General features: G+C 41.4%; 1 protein-coding gene and 1 long non-coding RNA gene across 13 annotated transcripts in view; one reads left to right on the top strand and one right to left on the bottom strand.

Moving 5' to 3' along the window:
- Window positions 1-16,115, top strand: part of LYRM4 (LYR motif containing 4) — a 174,069-nt gene that overhangs the window by 30,712 nt on the left and 127,242 nt on the right. For all 6 annotated transcript variants that reach the window (XR_007517157.1, XR_007517156.1, XR_007517158.1 and 3 more), the window contains exon 2: window positions 7,804-7,924. Coding sequence is in view for 3 of the 6 variants with exons in the window: in XM_049882823.1 (XP_049738780.1) it covers window positions 7,804-7,924 (121 nt within the window). In the remaining 3 variants the exon portion in view is untranslated. The remainder of the gene's footprint in view (window positions 1-7,803; window positions 7,925-16,115) is intronic.
- The window catches only part of LOC126075319 (uncharacterized), a 34,070-nt gene continuing 25,873 nt past the window's right edge, over window positions 7,919-16,115 (bottom strand). For 3 of the 7 annotated variants that reach the window (XR_007517170.1, XR_007517175.1, XR_007517171.1), the window contains 3 exons: window positions 13,525-13,573; window positions 10,454-13,417; window positions 7,919-9,784 (listed from right to left, as the gene is read on the bottom strand). This is a non-coding gene — a long non-coding RNA (uncharacterized LOC126075319). Of the gene's footprint in view, window positions 9,785-10,453; window positions 13,574-16,115 lie in introns of all 7 variants that reach the window. The other 4 variants (XR_007517169.1, XR_007517173.1, XR_007517176.1 and 1 more) reach the window with 3 other exon arrangements.

The raw sequence follows: 16,115 nt of genomic DNA, 5'->3' as shown, positions 1-16,115 counted from the left end.
TAAATGTCCATACCATTTGATTGTCCAAACTCTTTTTTACGAGTGGATCCCACAGATAGAATGCATGCAACGCCGCAGTAAACAAAGATATTGATGACATCATTGTTTGTGACAGCATAAGATTGGGAACCACCTCAATATCCATTAATAAACGACTGGCTAAATGAATTCTGAATTCAGTGAAATACAATAAACTGTTTTTAAAAGCAAGTCAGGTCTGTTTATACTAATATGAGATGATCACTGAGATATATTGTTAACTTAAAAAATAAGATGCACAGTGTATATAGAATGCTACCATTTGTGAAGAAAAACAAGAGTTTTCAGTATGAGTCACATCTGTGGAAGGTTACATAAGAAACAGCTGGCTGTGCCTGATGGCCGAGGGACAGGAGTGGGCGGGAGACTGATATTTTTTCCTTACATTTTTGTGTCTTTGACTTATACCTGTGACTTGAGATTTTTTTTTGGAAACATGTATTTTAAAAGCTACATAATATTATAATTTATGTTGCCATGTCTCCATTGTTGAACATAAGTTGTTTAAATTTTTAATGCTTTAAATAATTCTGTAATGAACATCTTTCTGCTTGTATCATTGTCCATATTTTAGGTTATTTCTGTAGGATAGATTACTAAAAACAGAAACACTGGATAAAAGATGATGAACATTATCACACTTTATTAGACTGTTTCCCCAAAGGAAGTACCAGTTCATACTCCCACCAGTGGGGTATGCATGCCCACAATTCTGTTGGTTTGATAGGCAGAAAATGATACCTTTTTTAAATTTGTATTTCCTCAATTATGATTAGAGGTGAGGTTTTATATCTCTGATAGTCTCTGTTGGTGCTTGTTCATGAATTATTGTTTCATGCCTCTTGCTCCTTTTTTTCTGTGGTCTTAATGTCTTTCTACTTATTTTATATGTGCCATTTAGACACTAAGGCTGTTAATCTTTTGTTGTATTTGTTCCTAACTGGTTTGGATTTTCAACAAGAGGGAGTTAGCCAAGAAATCTAGCTAAAGAAGGCACTCCATGTATGCAACCCTAGTGGTGCAAGTGGTTAAGCACTCAGCTGAACCAAAAGGTTGGCAGTTCAAACCCACTTGGTGGCTCCAAGAGAGAAAGACCTGTCAATCTGCTCTCCTAAATATTACAGCCAAGAAACCCTATGGGGCAGCTCTAGTCTGTCACATGGGCTCACTCTGAGTTGAAATTGATTCAGTGGCACTTAGCAACAACAAAGGAGAGAGAACTGAAAAGCTGCACACCTTTCATTATGGCCAGAGTTTATAGTCCTTGCTGGACGTGGAGCTAGGTGGGTGGGGTTGGAGAGAGGTACAGGAGCTGGATCTTGAGAATCCTGCATACCGTCCATTGACCCTTTTCCTCGAGATGATGGAAACCACTAGGAAACTTTAAGCAGGAAGTATATAGTAAGTTTTATTCACAGCTACCCAAAAATTGAGATTTGGTCTCCAAATTGAATTTGGTCTCCAAATTGAATTTTCTGATAGTAACTTCCTTTCCTCAGTCTATAGACCTTCGCATTAATCTCTGTCCTCGTTTTTAAAGCCATTAGATGCAATTAAAGCTCTTATCAGTAGCCCTTCTTCTTGTAATGATCTCAGCCACTGCCCTTTTCTTAAGAGCATGCTTGGGACTTGGATTCCACAGTAACTCTTGAAGCAACATTGAGAGATTAGGTAACCTTTTCAAACTTTGTGATGTCAGGCACTGTTTTTTTAAGTGCTTTTTCAAATGAATAAAAACTTGGCTTATTCTAAGTACTTACTACATACAAATTAGGTAACTAGAGTTTATAGACTCCTGGACCAGGAATAGGCTGGGGTAGAAAAATCACAGACTCTGGAGTCAGCTGGATTCAGAGTCTAGCTCTGCTACTTATTATGTATGTGTTCTTAGCTTAAAAATTTTTTTAACCTCTCCAAGCCGTAGTTTGTAAGGATTAAATGCTATAATGTGCATGGTACCTGTACCATCAGTTACAGTTCTTATTTTTATGTTTTTGAACCCTCAGAACAGCAATGCAGGTGATTGTGGAAAACAGCCCTTTTCTTTGAGAGTTTTGAAAATAGACATCTGAGGATTTCTAGAAAGAAATCAGTTCACACAAGAAATCTGAGAATGTACTTATAAATGTATTCCATTCAATATTATCTACTTAAAGTTCTCTTTCTTTGCCCTTCTTTAAAGTATTTTTCCTCTGACCTTGGATTTGAGGTGTTTTATTAGTACGTTAGCATTGTCCTCTGGTGATTAAGTCTCAAATGAGTCTTTTCCATTTTTTTATAATCACTCGTGGGACATTTCCTTCAACTACAACTTTAATTACCTACTCATTCCAGTGTGTTCACACTTAGTATTCATAGTTTTACATCTTCACCTTGCTCTGAAGGTTAGTTCATTTTTTTTCTTACGTATTTCTTAACTTATTTAATTTTTCCATGTTTTAGATTTGACTTTCTAGTTTGTCCTCTATTCTGTTTGTTACGACGCAGAGCTAACTTTTACTTCTTTTAGCTCTGTACATATTCTCTAGTATTGCAACCTTTGTCTTGTGTTTTTTTTCTACTCCTCTTCCTCCTCTTTTCTGAAAAGTGGGCAAATGTAATACAACATCTATACTATTTATTTTTTAATATGCTTAAGTTAATTTATTGGGGAATAACTTACGTACAATAAAAAGGATCCATTCTGAGAAATATCTAGGCCGTGAAGTGTTTTGACAAATATCTAGGCTATGAAAATACCATTCCAGTCAAGATAAGAACCATTTCAGCTCCCAAAAAGGTATCCTTGGTCCCTTTGTTTTCCCTTTGAATGGCTTCTGTTTCCTGCTTCATCTCTCTCTATAGACTTATCCCCTGCCAGACCCTAGTCTTCCGAAGACTAATAACCATGTTACTATCCACTGTATTTCCGTCACCTAGCACAGAGCTTACATAATAGTACATATTTCTTGAATGAATTCTAATTGTGAATTTCGTAATTATTACCTTTCAGAGATTATTTCAATATTCGTGGTGCAAACCCTTTGTCATTCTATTTCTTATGCAGTTTCTTATGCTTTGTCATGTTTTCCTTATGGATTTTTGTGTGTTTCTTGAAGGTCTTTTTTTATGTTTTCTATGATATTTTGATAGGTTCATTGATTCACTAAATATTTACTGAGCACCATCTCTGTGCCAGGCATTTTGGATACAGTGGCAAACAAGAAAGACAAAAGTCCCTGCTTGACAGGGCTTACATTCTGGTGAGAACTCACATTCATGAGGAGGAAGCTGTCTGCTCTGTTCCTCACTCTGTTATCTACCCAGAAGTGCTTATGACCTTCAAGTGGCCTTTGAGCTTTCTCTCTACTGGCGTCATTATCCATTTTATTGTACGCACACAGCACAATCCCAAGGCTGTTGTCTTAGTCTGAGAAATAAGAGCCTGAACAAAGGCTCTGGGCTGAACAGGTGGAGAAATAAAAGGGGATTCAAGAGAGGTAGGAAGTTGAAACAAGATTTGATGATTGAATGTATATAAGGAATTAAAGGAAAGGAAAGAATTCGGGATGAACCCCCAAATGTCTGACTTGGGCAGCTGGCTGCATGAAAATGCTCCTATCTGTGGAAGGAAATACTGGCCATGGGAATGAAGGGTAAAAAAGATGTTGACTTCAGTTTTGAATGTGTTGAGCAAAAGAATCTGTATTCTTGTTGACAAGTCCAAAAGGCAGTTGGGTTATATGGGTTTAGAACTCAGAAGGAAGGTCTGAGCCAGAGAGAGATTTAGTACTCAATGGCATATATATATATGATAGTTGAGACCTTGGGCATGGATGCAATTACCAGGAGAGATTTTATTGAAAAGAGGCCCATGTATGGAGCCCTAGAGAATACAGTGTATAAGGGGCAGCAGAGTAAGATGAACCCACAAAGGACACTAGGAAAGAATAGCGAGTAGATATGAACACCAAGAGGAGAAACCATCTGGCTGTGGAACTATCAGTGAACCAAGTACAGATACCTCAGTAAAGTTTTATCAGCCGTTCTCATTATAACTTGTTGATTTTTAAGGACCTTTTTTCAGCAAAAATTATGATAATGTTTTGGATTAAAATAGGTGGCCTGTGTATGCATTGAGTGCCTATTATATATTAAGGCCTAATGATAGTTGAGGATTGACCCAAAAGGGAGCAGATCACAATGCAGCATACAACACGGGGTGGCCAGATGGCACAGCTCTCAAAGATGTCTAAGAGTGGACGCATGGTCGGGAAGTGGCATGGGATCCAAAGATGCTATGTCCCTCTGCTCTTAGCCCTGCAGGGTATGGAGGCATGCTAGAATCAAGCCGCTTCCTCCCAATGGCTGTAAAGGAAGCACAGTCTTCGGGACAAGGCACGTTTCGCTTAAGGCAAGTAGGTGAAGGACATGCTCTTCCAAGCAATCAGTGGTAGATGGGGGTTTGCCCCAAAGAGGACCATAGAAAGGATCGAGTTCTTATGTTATTGGGATAATTGGCCTGAGCTTGCAGGGAGTAGGGGCAGGGGGTGGCGGGGGGGCACAGATGCTTTTACAGGATGGACAAGCAGAGAAACCAGCCTTGGGATGGTGATGAAAGATGATGGAAATGAGAGGTATTGCATTAGCTGGTTTCCAAGGCACACTTTGGAATTCAGCTTTTTGATGCTGAAGCCAGTGGGAGCCCTGGTTATAGCCTGCATTTGGCCATCTGGTTCTGGAAGGGGAGAGAGTGAAGCCGGACCTGAGCACAGAAGAGCTTTGATCACTGTCAACTCTGTTGCTTGGGGGCTGGGGCATTTAAGTGGGTAGAAGACTCTCAGAAAGGAGCTTTATCCTTGCAGTGGTGAAAAGATGACCAGTAGGAGAACCTGTGGACACTTGGAGATCTGGTGGCAGATAGAAGGCTGGGGTGGAGAAAGAAGGCCAAACGGGAATCTCCTCTGCAAAGCTGCAGTAGGATGGAGAGAGTGGTGAATGTGTAAGCAGCACGTGCCTTCCTCTCTCTGTGGCTGCAGTCTGCTTTTTCACGATTGGTAACTGTTGCTGTTCTGTTGTTAATTCTTCATGCCTTGTTCCACTCAGCATCTGACTCGTGTTAGGATCATCCTAATACAAGGCGTTGTGTAGCAGCTGGCTGCTATTTTCGTTGCAGCATCTGTACATTTTTCTTTCAAATGTTCTAGCTGTGTGATACAGTCAAGAGGCCTATAGCTAGAATGTGTTCGGGGATAGATGGCTTACCTTAGTAGCCAATGAAAAAGATGCAGATGAGATAAAAGTCAGGGCAGAGGCAGAATTAATTGGAGGTTAGTCCTCACCTGCAAAATTCAGAGATTCAGCCAGATTTGTGATTCCCTTCACCAAATTGTAATCATTTGAAATAAAGATTCATACAACTGAGAAAGTATTTGTGCATAGTAATTGGTTTTATGTTTCTTAGGTACTTGAGATGTCTGCTCTTAGGGCAGAGGAGAACACTGTGTTTTAGGAGCAAGGGAGAGGAGGGGCCGCTGCATCATTCCTTTCAGAAGTGCATCCACGACCTTGATTATTTAAGACACATTTGATTCCAAGATCTAGAGCTTCATTTCTTTAGGTGCAAACTTAGGAGACTTAGGGAAACAAACAAGAATATACAGCAGAATATTTAGGACTGTGGACATCAATTGATGTGAATTAAAGTTTAGTTATTTTCTAATTTACTTAAACTTGGGAGGACCTCAGACCTTCACATTCCTTTTTTCACAGCCAGCTTTTAGAAAATAAGTTTAGCAATGACTACTGTTGCCCATTTTGTTTTTCCAAAAAGCCTGTGCAGCATCCTGAATGAAGAATTAAAACAGTGGATGATTCCCCGAGGACAAATTCACATTGTAAAACCAATTCTGCATATGGAACAAAATATTTAAATTATTTTGTCCCCTCCCTTCTCCCATCACTGCAAAAGAAAGGAGCTGTTTTGAAAGAGTGTGTAGGTGTGAGGAAGAACAGTGATATTGCGTCATATAAGTAACCATTACGCTGTGCAAGAAAATGCAGCAGAAATTGCTTTTAGCTAGCCTAGCTATCTAGAATCTTGTTAGGGTGGCAGCCACACATGAGGAGAATCTATGTTTGATAATGGTTGTTAGTGCAATCCTCCCCATCGCTTTATGAGGAACAAGCCCCAGTTACGTTGTATAACATGGGTTCATTGACAAGCACTGTGGTCCCTAAGATTGATGTTGAACACTCAGAAGCTCCTCTGCAGACACCTCAGTGGACTCACATAGGGCTTAGATAAAAGTCTCCGTGTCGTCTTATGTTCTGAAAGTGCAAGTTCTTAAACTGTCTTCCCTCCACCATATGGTTCTTAATGTTACAAGATTTGGTTTTATTCTTCTTCTAAATGCAAATAGACCTGATATTTAAAGTTGTAATTTTTTTTAGAAAGTTTTGATTGAGAAAAGTTTAAAACAAAATTAGTCCTTTCTAAAGCGAGATTTCCCAGTTAATTATATCCATCGTTCAATCCATCCCTCCCAACCCCCAAGGAAAATGAAATTCCCTTCTCTCATTCTTTGCCTTGTTTCCATTCTTCTACTGGTAACTCTAATAATATTGAATAGATTCTTTAGGTGATGTTTAAAGTTGAAAGCTGAACAATCATTAAAGAGGCTAAGGAAAGCCGTATCTGAGTATCTGACCTGGGCTACTTCTCCTTGGTCCTCGCCTTCCAATCTGGAGTAGACCGGGCAGCCACAGGGATTGAGGAGGACTGTCTGAGTGTTGGTGTGTGTCTGGGTAATGACTCTTGAGTCATCCAGACTGACCACTGTACGCCCTGTATGTTCACAGAGGTTTGACTCTGTTATGACTCTCAGTGCAGGATGAAGGTGAGGCAGTAACAGGAGGAGGGGGAATACTGATTACAAGAATAAGAATAGTAAGAATAACTTTCATTTATGGAGACTTTCTATGACCCAGGCTTTATGCCCAATTCCAGACACACATCATAAAGCTTAATCTTCACAGCAGCTCTGTGGGGTAGGTGGTGTTATGCTTGTTTGACAGATGAAGAAACATAGGTTCATGTTAAGAAATTTCCCCAGGTTCCCGCAAATGGAAACTGAGGCAAGGATGCAAAGCCACACTTGCTCTTGAGCTGCTAACCCTACACTGTGTGTAACCTGTATCTGGGGAGGAAGGTGTGTGTGCGTGCATGTGTACGTGTGCATACGTGTGTACTTCCAAGATCGGGGAAAGCACTGTGGCATAATCCCATGCTTTTCACTGTGGCAGAACCCTCATGTGGATCGCAGCCTTATGTTTTATGTTACAGAGAGGAAGTGACTGCCAGAAGTTAGGCACGCTGACCCCAGTCCAGCATAGATCACTGTCTTGATTGCACACACAAGTGATGCATCATTTAATCTCTTAATTATTGATTTCTCGCTTTACAACAAAGGTTCAATTATCCACGTTAATGGAGCAAAGCCAGACGTGCCTAACTCTAAACAGCCAGCGATCTAAGGAGCATTTCAGTAGTAGTTTTCCATTTGTATGGGACTCGTTTGGGGTAGATTTTATTTTCCGAAACCTGCTTGGTTAGTCATGCTGGAGTAATAATGAATGGACCTGTCCCAAGAGCAAAGATCAAAGTGGATTATCCATAGGGAAATGTTAATTCTGTTAATTCTAAGAGAAAAGCTTTTAAATCCACTTAAAAGCATAATCTCAGACATGCTGACACCTTTTCTTTTTTCCCCTGAACTCATTTAGAACTTATGCTGTCAGGCGGATAAGAGATGCCTTCAGAGAAAATAAAAATGTAGAGGATCCTGTAGAAATTCAAACCCTAGTGAATAAAGCCAAAAGGGACCTGGAAATAATTCGTCGACAGGTAAGATAGCTCAATGATTTACTCTATTTTCATTAAGAGCTCTGAGCTTTGACATGGCCCCTTTGATTGCACATCACTGCTTTTGGTGTTTATGAGTTACACTGCAGGATCACAAAACTCCATCCCTCCTACTCAAGTAGACCTAGAAAGATCACCTGTCTCATTATTGAATTCAAGGTGAATGTAAATGAAAATATTAGCTCTCCAGAATTTCCAGGAATGCATCCTTTTTTAGAAGCCGAGTTCTCATAATTTACTAAAGGTTGATGCTTTACGTATGGTAAAACGTGACTTTTTTTTTTTAAATCTCACTATAAGATGTTTTGCACATTTACACATGGACAGATGTCAGAAGATTTAGGTATAGCCTACTTGTCCTTGCATTTTAAATTCATTATTCATCATAAATAGAAAGTCGACCTTTTCTGGAAGGCGCCATCATTGTGGTGAACCTGGGTGATGTTGCCCCAGGGAAGGGGTATCTGCAGAGAGAGATGATGGAAAGCACAGCTACTTAGGTACGGACCCCAGAAAGGACCCCGGAAGGCGTTTTTGTTTTTACTTTGTAGAAGTGCCAGGAATCCTCTGGTCTGCGCTTGCTTGGGAGGCTGAGTGGAGCACCTGAAGCAGCACGGCTTCCTGGGTAGTGTGACATGTCCATCTTTCTGCAAAATTCATGAGAGAGTCAGAAGTAGAAGCCACTTTCCATCAGTTGGTTTTCTCACCCTCTAGAAAAATCACCTTTTTCACCATTCTTTGACTTAGCAACAGTCACAACCATAAGCTCCATTTCTGCTCCCACTGGTTATTCTCCCTGACGTGCAGAAGGTTTGTTTATAAAGTGCAGAGGGGGAGAACTTTTACCATTTTCTGTAAGTATTGCTCTAGTGTTTTGGAGAGGGCGTCTTTAGCAGCACCAAGAGATGACAGTTTGGCTGGCATGACGCCAGACAACAGTTTTTCCCTGAGCTCTTCATCATGCTTGACTACACAGAATTCAAAAAAGAAGCAATATTACAAATTGTAGTTTTCGTTTTATGTCAGAATTAAAAATCTTGTTATACTGCCTCCATAATGGAATCGTTTCTTCTAGAGTAACGTTTCAGATTCTGATAATCCTCCTTGAGTTGTACAGTTATCTAGCAGTAGAATGACTTTGCCACACGCAGACAAGTTGACAAAAGGCTTGAGTCGGTGATAGGAGAGTTAGGAAAAGAGGCCGATCTGCACATGTGCATACACTGACATTGACAAATGAGCCCCTGTTAAAAACCCCAGGTTGGTGGCCTTTTCCAGTCACCAGTGATTGGATTCTGTGGGATCCTTTAGCACTGGAACTTGGAAAAATAAGCAGCTTAAGCCCTTATTTTGCTTAAACTCAAAAGGATTTCTTTCATTGGTACCTTCCTGGGTAGAAGTTGGCAAGCAACTTCACAGCAGGCTGGTTTTATCTTTAGAGTAAAGCTGTTCAGGATATAAACTGCTTAGAAAAGGGGGTTAGTATGTACCCTGTGCCAGGGTGACTTCTGTTGTGTCTGGTTGTCTCTGTCACCTCTTGATTTGAAATGCTAAAACTACCCATTTGGAGAAAAGACTTGATCGTGGTCCTCGTTAGACATCCTCAGTTGTTGTCATTAGCTGCCATCAAGTCAAGTCCAACTCATGGCAACCCCATGTGCAACAGGACCGGACCGTTGTGATCCACAGGGTTTTCACTGGCTGACTTTCAGAAGTAAGTCACCAGGCCTTTCTTGCTGATTCATCTTAGTCTGGAAGCTCCACAGAAACTGGTTCAGCATCATAGCAGCACAGAAGCCTCCACAGATGGATGGATGGTGGCTACACTTGAGGTGCAGGACCCTGGAATTGAACCCAGGTCACCAGCATGATTAGTGAGAATTCTACCCCTTAACCACCACCATCCCCAGTACAGATTTTTAACCACTGGTGCCCTGCATCCTTGGGAGCGGTTGGACAGGTATGCCTGGGTGAGAGTGCCCTCCTCAGGACAGCCTGACGACTGCACCTTCTCTGATGGCTGGGGAGTACTTGCCACCTACCCTCTAACCCAGGGCTTCAGTCTTAACCTCATAGAGCCACAAACTATTATGCTATCCCCAAAGACCCTCCTCAGAGGCCCCCACAGTGAAAGCATTCTCACTGCATCAGAAAACTGCTTAGCCAGTTACACGTCTGGAACTAAGAAGTTTCTCCTTCCCTTTCATGTCAAGGTGATTGCTGACTCCAAGCACCATGTGCACCATAGTTAGAACGCGAGATATGGTGGGCTTCTCCAGCCACCTCTCTGTAAGTAGGTTGACCTTGGACTAAAGGCCTAAACAAGGTAGAGAGTCTATTTTTTGCACACTGCCCTCTGCACCGGGCACTGTGTTCACATTCTAACTTGTCTCCCTTTTGCCCCTACTGTCTATTCCTCGTGCACAGCCAGAGTGATTATTTTTAAATGGAAAATCAGGCCAGGTCCCTCCCCTACTCTGACCCCCAAAGGCCCCCCGTGGCTCTTCTCACCTCACTCACACCATTTCATTGACCTCCTTGCTGTTCCAGGAACACAGCCAGCTTGTTCCCATCTCAGAGCCTTTGCACATGCTGTTCCCCCGCTTGGAACAGTCCCTCCCAGGCACTCCGTTATCTGTTAGCTGTATGAAGCCTTTCGGTATGAATGAAAAAGTCCTCAGTCCCCTGTGCAGGTTAAAGAAGGGTTGTTTACTTTTATAGCTTAGCCTGTCTGTGACATTCAGTCTTTCCATCTGTTCCATAGTTCCTCTGAAGCTGTAAAAAAAAAAAAAAAAGACCTCCACAGCTCACTCCCCTCTTCATTCAGGCCTTTGCTCAGATTTCACCTAGTTACACCAACTTTCCCTGACCACACTGTCTGAAATAGCCTTGTCCCTCTTTCCCCTCCCCCTGCTTTAGTTTTCCTGTCACACTTAGCAATACCTAAAATAACAGTAAAGACCACGAGGACAGGGTCTGGTAAAAGGTAGCATTGTTTCAGGTCCGTTGGGGAAAAAGTGATGGTGTATTCTGTGTCTCCTCACATGCGCTTACTTTCGTACCCTTTTGATAGTCAGTGGGATTTCTAAAATGTACTTGATGAAATAAATGGCCATCAGTCTATAAGCTAGGGGCTTTTAAAAGATGAAAAGATTTGTTGCTGGTCATTGATTTTTGTTTTTCATTCTTTTAAATGGGGAAAAATAGACACTGGGATTGGAGAATAAGACACTTAAGTCATTTTAAGCTTGAACAACAGAATTTCTTTGAGCCTTCAGTTTCCTTATCTCTCAAATGAAAGCATTATACTCTGAATTCCAAAGCTACTTCTAGCTCTAAAATTTTGTAGTTCCACACTGCGCATAAATATCTGCCCCCTTCTTTTTTATTTGCAGAAACTACTGATACATTTCAGAGTAAATTACTCTGTGCCCAGTTTTCCTTGATCATATTTCACCAGGTTCTTAACTCCACAGGGTTTAGGCTGCAGATGAGCATGTATACCAGGTGTGCATTTATACCATCATAAATTGCAAACACTTCTCTTGGTCTGATGTTTCTGCTACAAGGAAAGCCAGAAAATTGCATTATTGTATTAATGTTGCTAGTACTTCTGCTATTACCTTTTTTCCTCCATGGTAGAAGGTATTATCGGTATTAGAGTATACCTCTGGTCAGACCGTTTTGTCCCAAAGAAAATAAAATGGTAGCTGAAGAGCATAATGTGATAAACAGGTGGCAGCAGAAGATTTAAATGCCTTTCTCGAGCACCATAATGATACTACGAGTTTCTTCTTGGTCCACCTTCTCCCTTCTCCCTGGCTTCTCGGCTAAATTAAATGGAATCTGCAAGATAAATCAAGTAGACCATATATTCTACAGTTCCACTCCCACATTTCTTTCCACACATATGCATTACACACCCACTGTATGTTCTATGATTATGAAGTGACTTTATGAGTCCTTTGGAGGCAGAGTCGGGATGGAATTATGAGGTCCGTCAGAGCCTTCCAGTTCTTTCTCGTTTTGACTCTTTGGGGATGCACCCCTCCTTTCAGTCCCATGGCATCATCTGTTTTTCATGTAATAGAGTAGAAATAGATGGAGTTTAGGACTGTCTTCCAGTACTATGTAGATAAACTAAGATTAGATCAAAGGATCAATCCATGTGTTTAAAGATAATAAAGCTGCCAGAGAAAAAGGCCACTTAAGTACCCTCTTAGATGTTAGTAGAAGTCCTCAGGTAGTCAACGTGAGTTTATATACAGTGACTAGAATTGCCCCCAAAGTGAACCCTATATCTTTTGGTAATACAGCGTCTTTCAGTGTAAGTGCAAAATTCCTCAGCCCCCTGTAGAAGTTTAAGAAAGGGGCCATGGGAAGGGTTGTTTAGTTTTACAGCTTAGCCCGTGTATGGCATTCGTTCTTTCCGTCTGTTCCGTATGCACAAAGTTCCTCAGCAGCTGTAAAAAGACTTCTTCATACAAGAATTAAACAAATTTCCTCTCTCTCTGCTTTTTGTAGAAATTCAAGTAAATCACCATGTCTGGGCAACAGTATTCCCATAGTTGGCATTCCTATAAAAGGAATGCCTCTCGATTGGTTGGAAATTGCCCCTTAAATCTGGTTGATTCTTCCAGGGTTGAGATGGACAAAACAAGATTCCATTTCCTTTCTAGAAGACACTTATTTCACCTCTGCATTTGTCATAATCAACAAGAGTTGTATATTTCCATGTGCAGAAGTGCTCAGGAAGAAGGCAGTAGTAAGGCTGTTCATAGGAAGCTTTGGGGAGAGTTTCACCTGGGAATTTTTATTACAGTACCCATCCTTCTCCCACTTTGTCTACCGTACCTGTTCACTGTGGAATTTCTTTAACAACTATTTTTGTTGCGGAAGCATTCAAAGTGAACATGTAGTGGTTAAGAGGTACAGCCTCTAACCAAAAAGTCGGCAGTTTGAATCCACCGGGTGCTTCTTGGAAACTCTATCAGGCAGTTCTACTCTGTCCTGTAGGGGCGCTATGAGTAGGAATCTACTTGACGGCAACAGGTGTGGTTTGGTTTTTGGTCTTGTAGATGAGAGATGGAAGGTCTAATCTCCACTCAGACGGTCACTGACTGTGTAATCCTGGGCAAGTTACTGCTTTGCCTTATTTACTGCATCTAGAAAGAGACCATGTTATTGTTGATGGCAATGATGATAAGGATGACTATGAAGACAGCAGTAACAACTCTTGTTGTCGTCAGTGAGGGCTCATTGCACACTCTGTGCACCAGACCCTGCACTAGCACTTTCTCCTAACAGCAGTTTTGTGAGAACAGTGCTCACTTTTTAGGTGAGGAAACTCAGACTGAGTATGTTTGCACGATTCTTCCGAGGTCACACGATTCCATAAATGGTGGGTCCACCTCCATGCTCACTTGTTCAGCCAGTTCTCAGAAGAGGGGAGGATCACATTGTGGGCAGCTTTACCTTGACCAAAGATAAACAAGACTTTGAAGATGAATGAAGAAGGCAAAACATGTTTTTCTTTTATCTAATTGTCCATTTAAAACTCTTATGAAAAGGTAACAGCTTACCCTTTGTGGATTGATGAATAGCTTGATCCCTCAGGCACCTTTATCATTTCTTAAAAAAAAAAACAAAAAACTTATTTTCTCTCTGCCTTCAAACAAACAAACAAAAAATACAAAAATCACACTCTGAAAATCTTAAAGTTCAGCCTCCTGATTTCAGAAGTGTTTGCTCAGAATTTCCCCATAGACCTGAAGGTTGCAGTACCAGTTGTGCTTTTCCTGACAAGCCATCACTGAAGCACCCTCCCATGGAAACCTTCCAGTACCTTCCTGCCGGGCTTGTCCCTTAGAGTTACCAAAGCTGATTCCAGTCCCGTGTATGTAGAAGATTTTCTTACAAGATGACAAAGGAGCAATGTTGCATCTATTAGGAAGGGCAAGAAAAGGGGCTTCCCGTGTTTGTGTTAATTTCTGTTTCTGTACCAGTATCCTCTGTGCCGCATGCCCAGGGTGTCTTTGAGTATTTGTGCTCATTTCCAGAGTGTCTCATGTCTGCAATTTAATTTTCTTGTTAGATTTGATGGGGTCGACTCGACTGCACACAACAACAATCTGTATGTGAAGACCAGTTTCATTGGTGCTGTTTGAAGGATTTCTCCAGATTATGCATCTATCAGTCTAAAAGACTGGATTTTTTTTTTTCCTGAAACCTAATAGGAATGATGGATAAGAGTAGAGGTTTTGAACAAGATAGACCTAAATTTAAATCCTAATGCCATGATTCAGTAGCTCCTTGTCATGACATTTCATAATTTTAAAAACGTTATTGTCGTTCAGTGTTTCCACTGAAAGCAAAGGGATTCCACCATTAGCTGTGTACTTGTTGTGGTTTTGAAATACCAAAGCTGAATTGTGTGTCGAAAATTTTTATTTTCCTCAACCTGGTAATTAAGGCTCTCATTTCATGAATGGTCAATTATAAGTAATCCAAAGGCACTGAAAATTCTCTATGATGTGGTACCATAATAATCTCTGTTTTATTAAGTGATGCCTGTGCAGAATTAAATCAGTATTTTAAGTATTTTCCTTTCCTCCAAACGTTTGGTTTCTAAGATCCCTAATAGCACAAGAATTTTTTTTTTTTTTTAATGAATCCGCTGTATCTAACAACCTACATTTCACTGCCTTACTGAGATTGGAGTTGGAGTTGGGATTTCCTTCAACAGGTTACTCCATTTCACTAATAGGTGAATGCATTCCAGAATTGCCTGTGCAGGTAGGCATGCACTAGGAGCTTGGTAAATACCAGGCCCCTGCCTGCAGCCTGCCTCCCCGTACTGGCTTCCCCATGTGGGTAATGAGGGTTACGCCAGCCCTCTCTAAGGTCCCTGACATCTTCTGATTCTGAAAATAATTGATAATGATTGTTAGATCCCAGAAACATACCTGTATATGTTAGATTTTGACCAAGGGTGAGTTATGTCATTGACCTTCTCTCGTTATGAATTGGCTTAAAGAAAGGTCGGCTGCTGGGACCTCACAGACGTGTGTCTTGCGGAGCGTGTGGGAGAGACTGGATTGCGTAAGGCTGTAGTTAGGTAGTGCCGGTTCTTGCAGTCAGGGGAAGCAGGGCCTTTTCAAGAACAGCTTTGGACTTCACTTTGTGAAAGCTTTTAACACCCAGCCATGGCAGGATGTTACAGGGACCCTGGCCACCACAGGGGGCCTGAGAACTGGGAAATAAAGTGCCCTTTCTGATAGGTGACAGATCCTAGTGACCCCATTTACTAATGAGGTTTCTTCACTGGGACTCAGCTTCTGGGGGAGGAGTGGGAGGTAGAGAGAGCAAGTATGAATTTACATCTTGCTTTGAACCAGGTTCAATCAGAGCAGAGCCAAACTTCATGTTTCGTTTTTTAATAATTCTTAGCTAGTATTTAAAGTTTGCAGCTGTCTGTATAACTGTCCATGTTTCTCATAATTTTTTTTTTTTTTAATTGCACAGTTTTCTAAAACTCAGCCTGTTCTTTCCACTAAGACATTGACGGCGGTTTTTCTTCTTGCCAGCAGCTTAGGGAACCAGTAGGAAAATGGCTTGATCCTGTCTGTAGCTTGTCCCATGAGCAATCAGTCATCTTTATGTCCTGCTTTTCCAGCATTCCAGGTGCTTCATGACCCTAAGCCTCTCCAGCTCCCTTACAGGGTCCTTGAAGGCTAGGCCTTACCTACCCCTCAGACTTTGCACGGTACAAGGCACAGAGGGCACACCCAGTAAGTGCCATCTCCCTTAAGGAAGGCAAGGCCTTCAGTGCCCTTGTTCCTCCTTGTTGCTTGGTGACACCCTGTCATCTTCTGGGCCACCAGAGCACTTACTGTGTTTTATTGCAATGGCAGTCTCTGCCCTTAGCCTATGGACTTCCAGAGAGAAGGGTCATTTTCTTACCATGGTATTCCTAGCCTCGTAGATACAGTAAGATCACCTTTCGTGCTTAATGAAGGGAAGGCAGCTTGGTAGGAAGGCCCAGAGGAAAAAAGTTTTAAAATGAAAATCAGAAGATGTGGCTCTAGTCTAGGCTCTGCCTCTGAGTCACATATGAGCAAAGGACGAAGCTTTCTGACCAAAGGTTTTCTAATATGGAAATCTGCTTACCCAC

This window comes from Elephas maximus, chromosome 1, assembly GCF_024166365.1.
Source record: "Elephas maximus indicus isolate mEleMax1 chromosome 1, mEleMax1 primary haplotype, whole genome shotgun sequence".
Taxonomy (NCBI): Eukaryota; Metazoa; Chordata; class Mammalia; order Proboscidea; family Elephantidae; genus Elephas; species Elephas maximus.
Note: the sequence above shows the minus strand (reverse complement) of the source record. Positions and strands in the feature narration are given on the sequence as shown.